Source organism: Pelobates fuscus, chromosome 6 (assembly GCF_036172605.1).
Source record: "Pelobates fuscus isolate aPelFus1 chromosome 6, aPelFus1.pri, whole genome shotgun sequence".
Taxonomy (NCBI): domain Eukaryota; kingdom Metazoa; phylum Chordata; class Amphibia; order Anura; family Pelobatidae; genus Pelobates; species Pelobates fuscus.
The window spans coordinates 285,770,361-285,783,650 of record NC_086322.1 but is presented as its reverse complement, the minus strand read 5'-3'; the positions used below and the strand labels follow the sequence as shown (position 1 = coordinate 285,783,650).

The 13,290-nt window shown below is 41.6% G+C and overlaps 1 protein-coding gene across 1 annotated transcript in view; it reads right to left on the bottom strand.

The window, feature by feature from the left end:
- MARCHF10 (membrane associated ring-CH-type finger 10) overlaps positions 1–13,290 on the bottom strand; it is an 84,676-nt gene that overhangs the window by 70,211 nt on the left and 1,175 nt on the right. Inside the window, exon 2 of the mRNA XM_063459363.1 lies at positions 2,209–2,303. Within this exon, the coding sequence (XP_063315433.1) occupies positions 2,209–2,295 (87 nt within the window). The 5' untranslated portion in view covers positions 2,296–2,303. The remainder of the gene's footprint in view (positions 1–2,208; positions 2,304–13,290) is intronic.

The following is a 13,290-nucleotide window of genomic DNA, read 5'->3' as shown; positions in this document are numbered from 1 at the left end:
CAGCCACCTGCACTAACACACAAACACACTACACAAACTGCACTAACACACTACACACACTGCACAAACACACTGCACTCCCTGCACTAACACACACACTACACAAACACACTGCACCCCCTGCACTAACAAACACACTGCACCCCCTGCACTAACAAACACACTGCACCCCCTGCACTAACAAACACACTGCAGCCCCTGCACTAACACACAAACACAATACACACACTGCACTAACACACAAACATACTGCTCCCCTACACAAACACACTACACTCACCGCACCTCCTGCACTAACACACAAACACACAGCACCCCCTGCACTTACACACAGACACACTAAACACACTCTATCCCCCTATATACACACTACAGCCCCTGCATTAACACACAGCACACACTCTATAGCCCTATATCCACACTACACCTCCTGCACTTACACACAAACACACTTCACACACTCTCTATACCCCTTATATACACACTATACCCCCGGCACTCACATACACACTATACCCCCTAAACATACATTACACTCCCTGCACTTTTATGCGTTATGACCCTTTAAACACACACATTACACCTCCTGCATGCAAACACAGTAATTTATATCCCCTATAAATACATATTCCGCACCCCCTGTACACACTACACCACCTATTCATACATCACTGCACCTACACACATGTGCTGTACAGCTCCTATATGCATACACACACTAGAGCCCCTAGATACGCTCACAAACACACAGTACAGCTCTTTACATGCACACACTACATCCACTAGGCCCACACACTCCACAGGCCCTATATAAATACACACACATACTTTACAACCCAGAAACACAGACTGCAGTCCGCCACAAACAGACCCCTTTACACACAATACAACACAAAAAGTCTGTTCTACACACATGCAACCTCCAAACATATACAACACCACAGGGAACATCCCCACACATGCACAACACTTTAACAGCCCTGTTCCTGTTTTGATCTCTGGTATCCCACTATTGAGGACACCAGAGACAAATCGCAAGCAAACACAGCGCATGCTTGCGCCCCAAAAGAAACAACATGGCATTAACTTCCATCTAAAAACACTGGATGCTCTGGAGAAGCGTGACATTAACATACTCATTGGGTGGTGGTGACATGACATGCCCCCTTTCTGACCCCGCCCCTAATAGTGGGCTGCTCTGCCTTTAATTGCCCGGGCTGAATTTTTGTCCCAGTCCGGCCCTGGCTCCACACATATACACACCAAACACACAATGTGACATAGTTACATAGCTGAAAAAAAAAAAAAAAAAAAAAAAGTTGTGTCCATCAAGTTCAGCCTCTCGTATCTGTTTTTGCTGTTGATCCAAACAAAGGCAAAAAAAAAAAAAAAAACACAGTTTAAAGCTCTTTTTCAACAAATTATAAAACAAAATCCCTTCTTGACCCCCGAATGGCAGTCAGATCTCTCCTTGGATCAAGAAGCTGCTACCCACAAATTAAAAAGTATATCCCTGAATATTATGTTTTTGCAAGCATTCATCCGGTTGCTGTTTAATAATCTGTAACGATTCAGATAAAGCCACCTCTTCGGGCAGATAATTCCACATCCTTATTGTTCTTACTGTAATAACCCTTTCTTTTGCCTTATACTAAATCTCCTTTGTTCCAGTCTAAACACGTGACCATGTGTCCGATGTATATTCCTCTTTGTGAACAGATTTCTAGACAGAGACGTCGTTTTTTTCAAACTAAAAAGATTTACATTTGTTAATCTTTCTTCACAGCTAAAATGTTCTATTACTTTTATTAAATTTTGTAGCCCGCCTCTGCACTCTCTATAGTGCCAAAATAACCTTCGTTAGAACAACTGCCCAAAATTGCACAGCATATTCAAGGAGCACATCCACACACACACACACAATTTCACAAGCAGCCTCTATACACATCCCACATTCAGACGTATCATACACAATACCACAAACTACTTATGAACATATACAATATAACAGCCCACATACACACAGATACAAGGCTACAAAGACACTGCAGCACAGATTTTGTTTCGGCACTAGTACCCCTAATTGCCCCACCGTATCTCAAATCACCCCAGGTTTGGCAATTTATCAATGCAAATCTATATTTACGGATTAAAACCACTAATTATTCAACTTATTTTGAAAAGGACTATAGAAAGAAAAAGGATTACCTCATATTCCAAGTCTATCCTGCTCTTCATTTCCCTCATGTGATTACGGTTAACTATTTCCTTTCGTCTGTCCCTGTCTTCAGCCATTTGCGAACCTAAAACAAAACGTCAAAATTATTAAGACTTGAGAAGTTTATTCGCTAAACTCTGAATTGTTGTGAATTCGAATGGTGGCTCTAACAGACAGAAGGCATCCTCGAGTATCCAGTTATATTAACTGATACAAGCATGAATTTAATCCTGCTAGCACTCTTAATGCATGACGATCTATGCCATCAACAGATGTTTGAGATTTGCACTGCGTGACGGTATAAACCGTCATGCAGTCGTTAAGTGGTTATTATAAGTTACAATATCCCCAATTTTCCCACAAAGTCCAGTATAATTTACTTGGTAAAGTATTGCAATTGCAGCAAAAATGAAAAAATATACAGTGAAAACATCTGCAGCAATTTAAGTGACTATCCCCAACTATAAATATAGAGTTCCCCAAGCACATCTACCATAGAGTTATTTTTACTTTCTTTACCTGAGATTTTGTGACTTTGGCCAGACATTAAGAAATGTATCATTTTTGAAAACAGGTAATTTTCACATCGTTAGCTAAAATATGATTGTATTGGTTCATTGATGTGATCAAATCCATTATCCGCATAGGCTAATAACTGGCACGGCACAAAAACGAAATCTTAACACAGCAATCCGATACGATTTAATGATTACAGCTAGACCACGTTAAATAATAAAATGAATTATTAATTGAAACCCTGACTTATTCTAAAATATAAATTAAACCATTTTAAAATTACACTACAATTCGCAGAGAATATTGCTCATAATCATAAAATAGGATAAATAAACCTCACAGTTTGTATCTCATGAAGAAAAAAATAAGGCATCACAAAATGGCAAACTTCCCTGCAGCAGCCATTTTAGATTCCTAGATAGGAGATTTTTTTTTTAACACTTGTCAGGGGCAAGTTATAACTTTACAGACATTATTAATTAACACAAAAATGGAGAAAATAAAAATATTGGGGCAGAGCAAAACATTTAATTCCCTTTTGCCATTATAATATAACATCATTATCAGACTTTATATAGCACCCACATATTCCAGAGAAGATAATCAATAAATAATCTAATCAGATTTTAGATTGGTGCAATCTCAGACTAACAACTACAAAACCAATTAAATCAGAGATGAATTACCCATCAATCGGCTTAGGTGGCATTGGCTTAGGCAGTTTCCTGGGTGTCCCCTATCTGGGACTGGAGCTCCTCTGCGAGGAGGCCCTCCTAAACTGGCAGGGAAATCAGTAGATCTCCCTGCACAGCAATGTGCCACACTGCCACCATCGTGCTTGCCTTACCCTGGTGGCTAAGTGGTAGGTGAGCTGAATCACTGGTGGTCTGGTACTGGTAGGGGGATCTTTGATGCCTGCACCAATACTGATACACAGATACTCACATTGGCACACACAGATCCACACTCTGATGCATATACACACACACACACAGATACACATATATACATACACTGACAGCCATTTATGAAAATAGTAACACTTAGACACACACATATACACACAATGACACATACATGTAAACATGGTGACTGATACACACACTGACACATACGTATATCCACACACACAGACACACAAATATAAACTCACTGACACATACATAGACACACACTGACACATACATAGACACACATACACATGTCATAATTCAGTGGCGGAACAACCGCCGGTGCAGCTGCACTGGGGCCCACACACTGGGGTGCCCATCGAGTGGGCCAAGCAATTAGGGCCATCCGATGAGTATTGCTGAGCAGGGGCTTGATTGGATGCTGTGGCCCTTTAAAACTGCCACTGGGCCCCTGTAGTATCGGCCGGCTGGGAGGAAGTGACAGGCTCACTCACTCACTCCCAGCAGCAGAACCCCAGGCAAGCCACCCTCCTGCACACAAACCGTAAGCTAACAATCACACATACAATCACAGATCAGTCAAAAAAAAAAATTATAAAAATGAATTAGATTGACTTCTATGCTTGAGGTCAGGTTTCCCCTATTGCCCCCTGCAGTCTAATCACTGAATGGAGAGCACCCTACAAGTAAAACAGCCCTTAATGTTGTATAGGGCAACCTGGAGAGGTCCCATCTGGGCCACCAGGAACCGTCATGGAAATGTCACAGACAGATTCATGACCAGGTGGAACAAAAATGTTCAAGCAAAGGTGATCCGTTTTGTTTCTGCTGCAGATGGTTATGCTACCGCTGTGGAATTAGACAAACTTTATATACCATAGCTTGATTAGTTACAATTGGTACATAAAGGCGTAACTTAAGACAACTGTGGAAAATTTTTGCACAAAGAACAAATCAGAAACCGGTGAACTTATAATACACTAGAACGAGGGGCTTTGTGCATGTCCTGTGCCCTTGAGCTACACAGTATCCATGACAGGTGACCTTATAGAAACAAAGTTTGACAGCCTAAAATTATTTTACAGTGTTAGTGAACTAAGCAAGGAATGCCACAGTGTCAGTAAACTAAGCAATACATTTTTTTTTACATCACAATTCAGTTTTCAATTTACTGCAATTCGGAGTTTAGCAGATAAACCCCATGCAGCTTGCAAGACAAGTTTTACTTCTAGTGACAATGATAACCAAATCTAAGTGTGATTTACTTAAAGGCAACTCCAACGATCACACGCTGTAGTGGTTATAATGTCAGGAGTACCCTGGTGCTGTTCGCTGGTTATGGTGCGCACAATTTTACAACACTTTGCCCATTTACCTGGGTCTAGGTCTCCTCTCAGACAGGGCTGCAGAGGCTGGGTGCTAATTCTGTGGGCATGATCACTTGCAGACAAGGAATGCCCTTGGCACAGAATTGACATTAGCCAGCCAGGAAGTCTTCCGGGCTGGCTAAAGTCGCCCCAGTGAGGCTGCTGGTGGTGGGGGTTAAACTACCCATGTGCAATGTTTCAAAGCGCAATTCTGCACATACAGGCACCATGATTACCTTAAATAATTGAAGTGGTCATGGTGCTTGGAGTAACCCTTTAAAACGTAATCAATGTCTTAAACAATACCATGGTATTCATTTTATCGTGACCTGACGCTTCAAAGTTTAAACAGAATTTTTTCCAGATATACATGTAATTTTCCAGAGATAGAAGAAATGAAAGGGTTACTCCACACACCATGACCACTTTAGTGATTTCAACTGGTCATGGTGCCTGGAGTCCATCTACAGTGTTTCAATATGAAATTCTACAGACGTGGAGATTTATTGCTTTGCTACAGAAGTCATCTGGGCATCATTAATCAGCTTTGGAAAAAGAATTCTGGGATGGCTAATATCAATTCTGTGCAAAATTGGTGACTGACACATGCATGCGCAGCATGCCAACATCAGACAGCAGCTGGTGCTTTGCCCCACCTCCTTCCATGCCTCCCCTGTCCTCCCTTCAGTCTGTCTTCCTGGCGGGGGCAGTTTTAAGGGAACTGCCAGTTCCTTCTCTATAATAAAAACATTCCAGTTTATTTTTAACCCCTTAAGGACCGGACTGTTTTTGCGATGTTGTACATTTGCGACCAGGCATCTTTTTACACTTTTGTGGTGTTTGTGTTTAGCTGTAATTTTCCGCTCTCATTTACTGTTCCCATACAAATTATATATTGTTTTTTTCCAGGACAAAAGGGGCTTTCTTTACATACCATTATTTATATAATCTCATGTAATTTAATTTAAAAAAAATGAAAAAATATGATGAAAAATGTAAAAAAATACATGTTTTTTGACTTTTATGTGAAAAATCTTTTACTCATCTACAAAAGCGAATGAAAAAAAAACAGCTAAATAGATTCAAAATGTTGTCCTGAGTTTAAAAATACCCAGTGTTTACATGCTTTTTGCAACTTTTTTGCATGTTATAGGGCTATAAGTACAAGTAGGATATTGCGGTTTCAAAACATACATTTTTAAAATGTATCAATAGTGACATTGTAACACTATTATCTGTCATAAATCGCTGAATAACACCCCACATGTACATATTTTTTTTACAGTAGACAACCCAGGGTATTCAATATGGGGTATGTCCAGACTTTTTTAGTAGCCAGTTAGTCACAAACACTGGCCAAAGTTAGCGTTCATATTTGTTTGTGTGTGAAAAAAGTAAAAAACTAAATTGAACGCTAATTTTGGCCAGTGTTTGTGACTAAGTGGTTACTAAAAAAGACTGGACATACCCCATTTGCAATACCTTGGGTTGTCTTCTTTTGCAAATGGTATGCCATCATGGGGGTAATTCTCATTCCTGGGCTACCATACGCTCTCAAAGGCAACGTAACCAACCTGGCCATTTTCAATGTAAAAATATTTGACCCATATATTTGACCCTGTAACTTTCAAAAACGCTATAAAACCTGTACATGGGGGGTACTGTTATACTCAGGAGACTTTGCTGAACACAAATAGTGTTTCAAAACTGGAAAATGTATCACAACAATTATATCATCAGTAAAAGTGCTGTTTGTGTGTGAAAAATGCAAAAAAGGTCACTTTCACTGACAATATCATCGCTGTGATATGTTTTACTGTTTTGAATCACTAATATTTGTGTTCAGCGAAGTCTCCCGAGTAAAACAGTACCCCCCATGTACAGGTTTCAGGGTGTCGTAGAACGTTACAGGGTAAAATACAGTGATAGCAAATTAAATTCTCTGGACTTTCAGCCTGGGTTGGCAGGCAGGTCCCTTAAATTGCAATCAATAAAATAACTTAATTATGTAAAAATATTACATAAATACGCACGTAGAATTTAAATATATATGCATATTTATATATTTGAAGTCTACGTGTATATTTATATAATTATTTATGTAATTTTGTATATGGACATATGAATAGTTCGAATCCTTTTATTTATATATACAATTTCATTCTAAGTGTATTTTGATATAAATATATATATATATTAATATCAAAATACAGTTAGAATAAAATTTCATATAGATATATAATTTTTTTTATTTTTATTATTATTTTTACATGTTTAATTTAATTTAAATTACTTATTTGTATTTTATAATAATATATATATATATATATATACTATATATAATTATATATATTATATATACACGTGTGTAATTTAATTATAAGTGTATTCTTATAGTAAAATATGTACATATTAATATAAAAATACACTTAGCATGACATATGATATATACATATTATATAGGTATAATATATGTCTATATATCATATATACACATATAATAATTTTTTTTATTAACTATAACTTTAATTTTTTGGGGGATTTTACAGTTGCAGGGAGACTGCCTGTCAGCACAGGTCCTATGTCCTTAAGGGGTTAAACCAGAATAGAATTTGAAAAAATCCACAACTCAACTAAAGTCTAAGCTTGTCTATTTCAGTATGAATTTTTCAACTTGAGTGTCAAGTAAATAAACCCCAGCTATGTTCCAAGGCCAAGCTCAAATGTGTTAGCTACAATTTCTGTTTTAGTAAATTAATCCCAGTGAGGGCTACTCATTTCAATTGGAGCAAATTAAAATTCCCAGATTTTACTATTAACATGACGTAAAGTCATGATTTTATTAAAGACACGGAGGCGAGTATTATGCATATTTCTCTCTTTATTATTCTCAGCAGCAAAGATAGAGAAATATAAATATATCAAAATGAAAGAAAAAAAACTGTATAGGCACACAGGCAACCAATCACATAACAGAGGAAGTGACTATAAAAGGCCTGTGTCTCCCACAATCCCCCTCTTTCTTGCGAACCGAAGACCAGGAAACATGAACGTCATCACACACCGGTAAGAACAGGAAACAGCAACAAACTGAACTTCAATCTACAAAAGAGAAATATGGTCAAATCCAAACTCCAAACTGAAACTCAACAAATAAAATTTGTCAGGAGCAGTCTAGGAACTCAAACCTAGAATATAGAAAATTACCATTAGTACCAAACCATAGAAACTTGAAACCTCATCAGTAAATATACACAATAAATATATATATATAATAAACAGACTGGATTGCAGCATACCTGAAAGTCCAACAGCATCTCATCCCAAAACCCAACACCGGGGGGGTGGGTGGGAATAATACTCGCCTCCGTGTCTTTAATAAAATCATGACTTTACGTCATGTTAATAGTAAAATCTGGGAATTTTATTAAAGACACGGAGGCTCCTATTATGTAAGTTCAAAGCTGAGCCACCATATGAGATGCAATGTGATCAATCGGCCTGAAGTAGAAAATCCCTAAAATGGATTCTTGCCACCGGACAACAGCCCGTAAGGTATCCTCCAAATGACAACTGCCCTCCGAGGCCTTGGACATCATACCTCCAGGTACCAAGTGGGATGTAACAAACGACATGTCGATACCGGCCAACAAGGCAGTCATAAAACCCATTGCGCCAATGTAGGAGTGGACACCGGTAGGTGGGGAGCATGGAAGGAAAACAAAGTGCACGGTCCGGAGAACGTAGTGGCTGCGTAACCTCCAGGTAAGTCTTCAGACACTCCACCGGCCATAGTGTCAAATTTCCTGAAGGTAGTGTAAAAATTCCAGCTACAGGTGGCCTAGCAAGGTGAATCCTCTACATAGATGACCTACGAAGGATGTCGACCGAAATTCCCAAAATCCAATGTTGAGGGTTAGATACGGAAACCAGTGTTGGTCTCACGCATCCACCGGACCACACTTGATGACCGAAGGCCGATCGATTACCCGGCGTCCATGTGATACAGAGGAGATGGGAGTTGATCGCGGAACATCCAAGATAATCCAAGCACCCCGAAAGGAGAGACACGTCATCCGGTGTAGAAGGCCTTGGTCCACTAAGAGTGTTCCCATTCGGTCTAGAAGGGCTCTGAACGCTTGGGATCAAACCTGGGCAAACCATCGCCATTCTCAGTAATCGAGGGAACCAAGGGCACGCCCTCCGCAGAGTAGCAATCAACACCAACGCAACCAAGTGCTGGGTCAATTGCAAGAGCCTGCGAGCAACCAAATCGAACGGAGGGAAGGCATACATCCAAGTATCCGGTCAATCCTGAATGAATGTCAATCGCTACAGTCGATAGGTACCATCCTCCAGCCGTAAAACTTCGGCAACTGGGTGTTAAGGCAAGATGCCAACAGATCCACCTCGAACAGCTTCCACAACTGTTCCAAACCTGGAAAAACGCCGAAGCGTGTAAGCGTCAGTCTCCAGAATCTCTTGAATAATCGTGAATTCCAATCGGCCCTAGAAGTGTCCAGGCCTGGAATGTGTTCTGCTGTCACCGGGACATTGAAGACAAAATTGCCAGAGGTCCTATGCCACGATTAGCCACGTGCGCGGCTTCATGCTGCCTAGATGGTTGATGGAACTCATCGCTGACATATAGTCCACCCAGAGGATAAAGCAGCTGTTTGCGTGACCGGGGCAACATGGCGAAAAGCAAAAGGCTCCCGCCAAGAGTTACATGCAGTCGATGTGCAACATCTTCCCAAACTCGGACCACTTGTCTCTGGAAGAAAAGGTTCACGGCTCGCAGAGGGTCCTGCTGATCCAGGCCTCCAAATGAGCCAAGACATCGGATCAATCTCTTTCTGGAGCCATCGTCCAACTTCCGCCTTGCCACATAAGAGTGACCTGGACAGAGAGAGGAATCCTTCTGACTTGAAGGGGTCGAAAGTAAGGCTGTCCTAGAGATGTAGCCTGGATGGAAGTCATAGGCAGGTCGGGTAACCTCACTAAACGCCTGATCGGCAGGTCCACTGCTCTAAGAGTCCATATCACTACTTTCGTCATGGCTTTCATCCTGGAGCTAGGGAGGAACAGGCACTGCCTGATATAATTACACTGTGAAACCCAAGAAACTTCACTGCCTGTGAGGGATACAGAAACTGACTTCCCAAGTGCTTAGAAAAAACAAAAACCCCAAATCTGAAGCACCGTAATCGGCTAGTTGACATGCAACCGGAAGTGGTACCCTGACAGGGACATGACCAGGATGTAGTCTAGGTAGATATTCAGACGGATACCCCTAGTACTCCTTGGTGGGACCCCCAGAAACCGATGAGACCGAACAGTAGCCATTGAAAACTTTGAACGTTTCCTTCTCCAGGCAAAGAAACCTTGGATTCCTTGTTTATAGGAACAGTGACGCGATGGTCCTTCAGTTCCAGATTGGCCAACCAATCTGACGCCCGGAGATGATCCCGGAGGCACTGGATACCCATCATATGGAAGTGTTGGTACCAAGGGAAAAAGAAGTCAGGGAAGAAGCGCAGGGTGAAACCCTCCTCCCTGCTAAGGTACCAAGATTAGGCTGACCTGAAGCTCGGTAATCCCCCGGCAACTCTTGGATCGCCCCTAACGCGAGCAGATCGCAGGTCTCCGTGGAGAGCAACAATTCCTGTCCCCCTGACAGGCAAGTGCTATGGGGACAAAAATGCTGAACAGGTTAGGATAGAAAAAACTCTCGAAGGTAGCCCCGCACCGCTCTGAGAGACCATGAGCCTATAGTCAAGGCAGCCCATCCGTAATAAAAATCTGGGCCAAACCTGCCCACCACCCATCCTCGAGGATGAGGGGAACAATGGGTATCCATCAGAAGGGCATCCGCCCGACGTGTTTCCACGAGGGTGGTAGGGATTTAATGTTTTCCCCCTTGATGTGGAGGCTAGGGTTCATGGAAATCCCGTAAAGGGAGGAGAAGGAGCCTTGACATGTTCGGAACGAGTCCCTGAAATCACAGCCAGACGTGCGGCTCCTGTCACTCCCGGCCTCACCAAACTTTGAAGAAAAAATCCATTCCCATTTTCCTGGGGTTTATTAATAGCTGTGAATGTCTCCCAGTAGGACCCCAGTTCCTTAACAAAATTCTGCTCCCCAACAGCAGCCCTTCAGCTGAGTGACCGGTTCGGAGATGGCCATATTCACCAATTGGGGCCAACCTTCAAAAGAATCGCCTTCTGGCGTTCGGCCATTACGGCCATAGAAATAATGGCATTAGTGCCAATAGTTGATGCACCTGGCCGTTCAGAGTCCCCGCCGTAGCGAAATCAAGTAATACATACACCTTGTACAAGAAAAGGGGTGGGGGCCCCAGCGTGTCCATAAGTAAAACTGAAATTCTCCAGGGAGAGGTCAGATCTAGTGCGGTTACCAACCTGATTCGTTTAAGAACTGGGGATTACCCCAAGGACCAAAAAGGGGTCGGACCCTTACCACCCGCCCGAGCGGGAGTACCTAAACGGGGGCAGTAGCCCCAGTAAAGGTCGCCATGGTGGGGGAACCATCCTACCATAACCTCAGAATCCTTCTCACTCCGGTCGGCGACCGACCTCTTATCACGAGGACTAGCCCGTATTCATAGTCTGGTCTTTTATGCCCGACCAGGGGCTCATTGGCACGGTGGGAGCGCGCCATCTTATGGGAGACGAGGAGATAAGCCTCCGCCATAGCCTTATGGGCCCTGGGCGAGGCAGGGCAAGATGGGTTAACATATAAGATAAAAAGTAATGTCTATTTGACAAAGCAGACTTGTAAGCCTGTAATAACCCATATAGGTCTAAAGGAGAACATTTTAAGAAATTTTAAACAAATAAAATAAACAGTCAGAAATACATTGTAAGATCAGATCTCTTGCAAGTAAAGTTAACTTTGCAAAATAAAACCCCATGTGATCTGGACACATATGCATTTTACTATATTACTTATAGATGGCAAAGCATAAACTCACAAAGAGGGTGATAGGAGCATGAGAAAAAACTATGAAATGCATTCTATGCACAACAAGAAAAAATAAATAAGTATGTACCTAGCAGGACAAGGTTGAGTAACCCACAGGAGAGAAAAAGGTTAATAGGCATACAAATAATAGCAACAGAGAATACCTGAACAGTGGTGTGCCCAGGAAAAGACTCAGAGGCTGGCAGGGTGAGGAGGAGGAGGGCCAGGTAAGGGGAGAGGGAACCCTGCAAGCTCGCGGTAAAATCGCAGCAAAAAACTCCAGTCCAAGATGGCCGCCGCACGAGGTATGGAGGAGCACCTCATGGAGAGCAAACAGCAGGGAAGGTCGCGTGCACACTTCCCACGCAGCCGACCCATCTGCATCAGGGAGCCACTGCTGAAATGAGCGGAGGCTCGCAAGTGCCTGCCCGACCGCAAACCCACAGGAGGCCACCCATGACCCGAGGAGAGGGGCAGGGGAGGGGAAAAACGGCAGGGAAAAGGCTTAACCGGTCGGGAGGGGAGAATCCCAGCGGGGCACACCACACAGGCATAGGATAGGGCAACAAGTTAAGTAAAAGCCCCAAACAGCACAGTAAAATATATGCAATATAATAAATATGCAATAGCCAGCAGAGCAAGTGAGTACTTATCTGGTCTCAGAGCAGCAAAGAAAGAGGGGGATTGTGGGAGACACAGGTCTTTTATAGTCACTTCCTCTGTTATGTGATTGGTTGCCTGTGTGCCTATACAGTTTTTTCTTTCATTTTGATATATTTATATTTCTCTATCTTTGCTGCTGAGAGTAATAAAGAAAGAGATATGCATAATAGGAGCCTCTGTGTCTTTAATAAAATTCAAATCGCAAAATGTAGGCATATATGTCTGATCTGGGAACATTTTTCAATCAGCTATTTTTACATCCTGAATTTTACAATTTGATTTTCAATTACCTATTTAGTGAATATCCCTTTTTTTTATTTCAGAACACCTATTAAATTATGTACAATTGAAAGATTAACACAATTTAGATTTCCATTTATGTATCCTTTGCACACATAAACAAATAAAATAAATATATAATTTACAACAACAGCATAGAAACTATTGTAATGGTAGTCCACTGAAAAAGTAGAATGACTTCAAGTTGATCATGTTATGTAAATGAGTGAACAAATGGCACAGCAAAACCACAAAACAATAAATTAGTGCTGGGATTAGGGATGCTAGATTCACCATGTTTTCCTGAACCCATATCAAATCTTCATGATGTTGATCAGCACATGAAAATTGC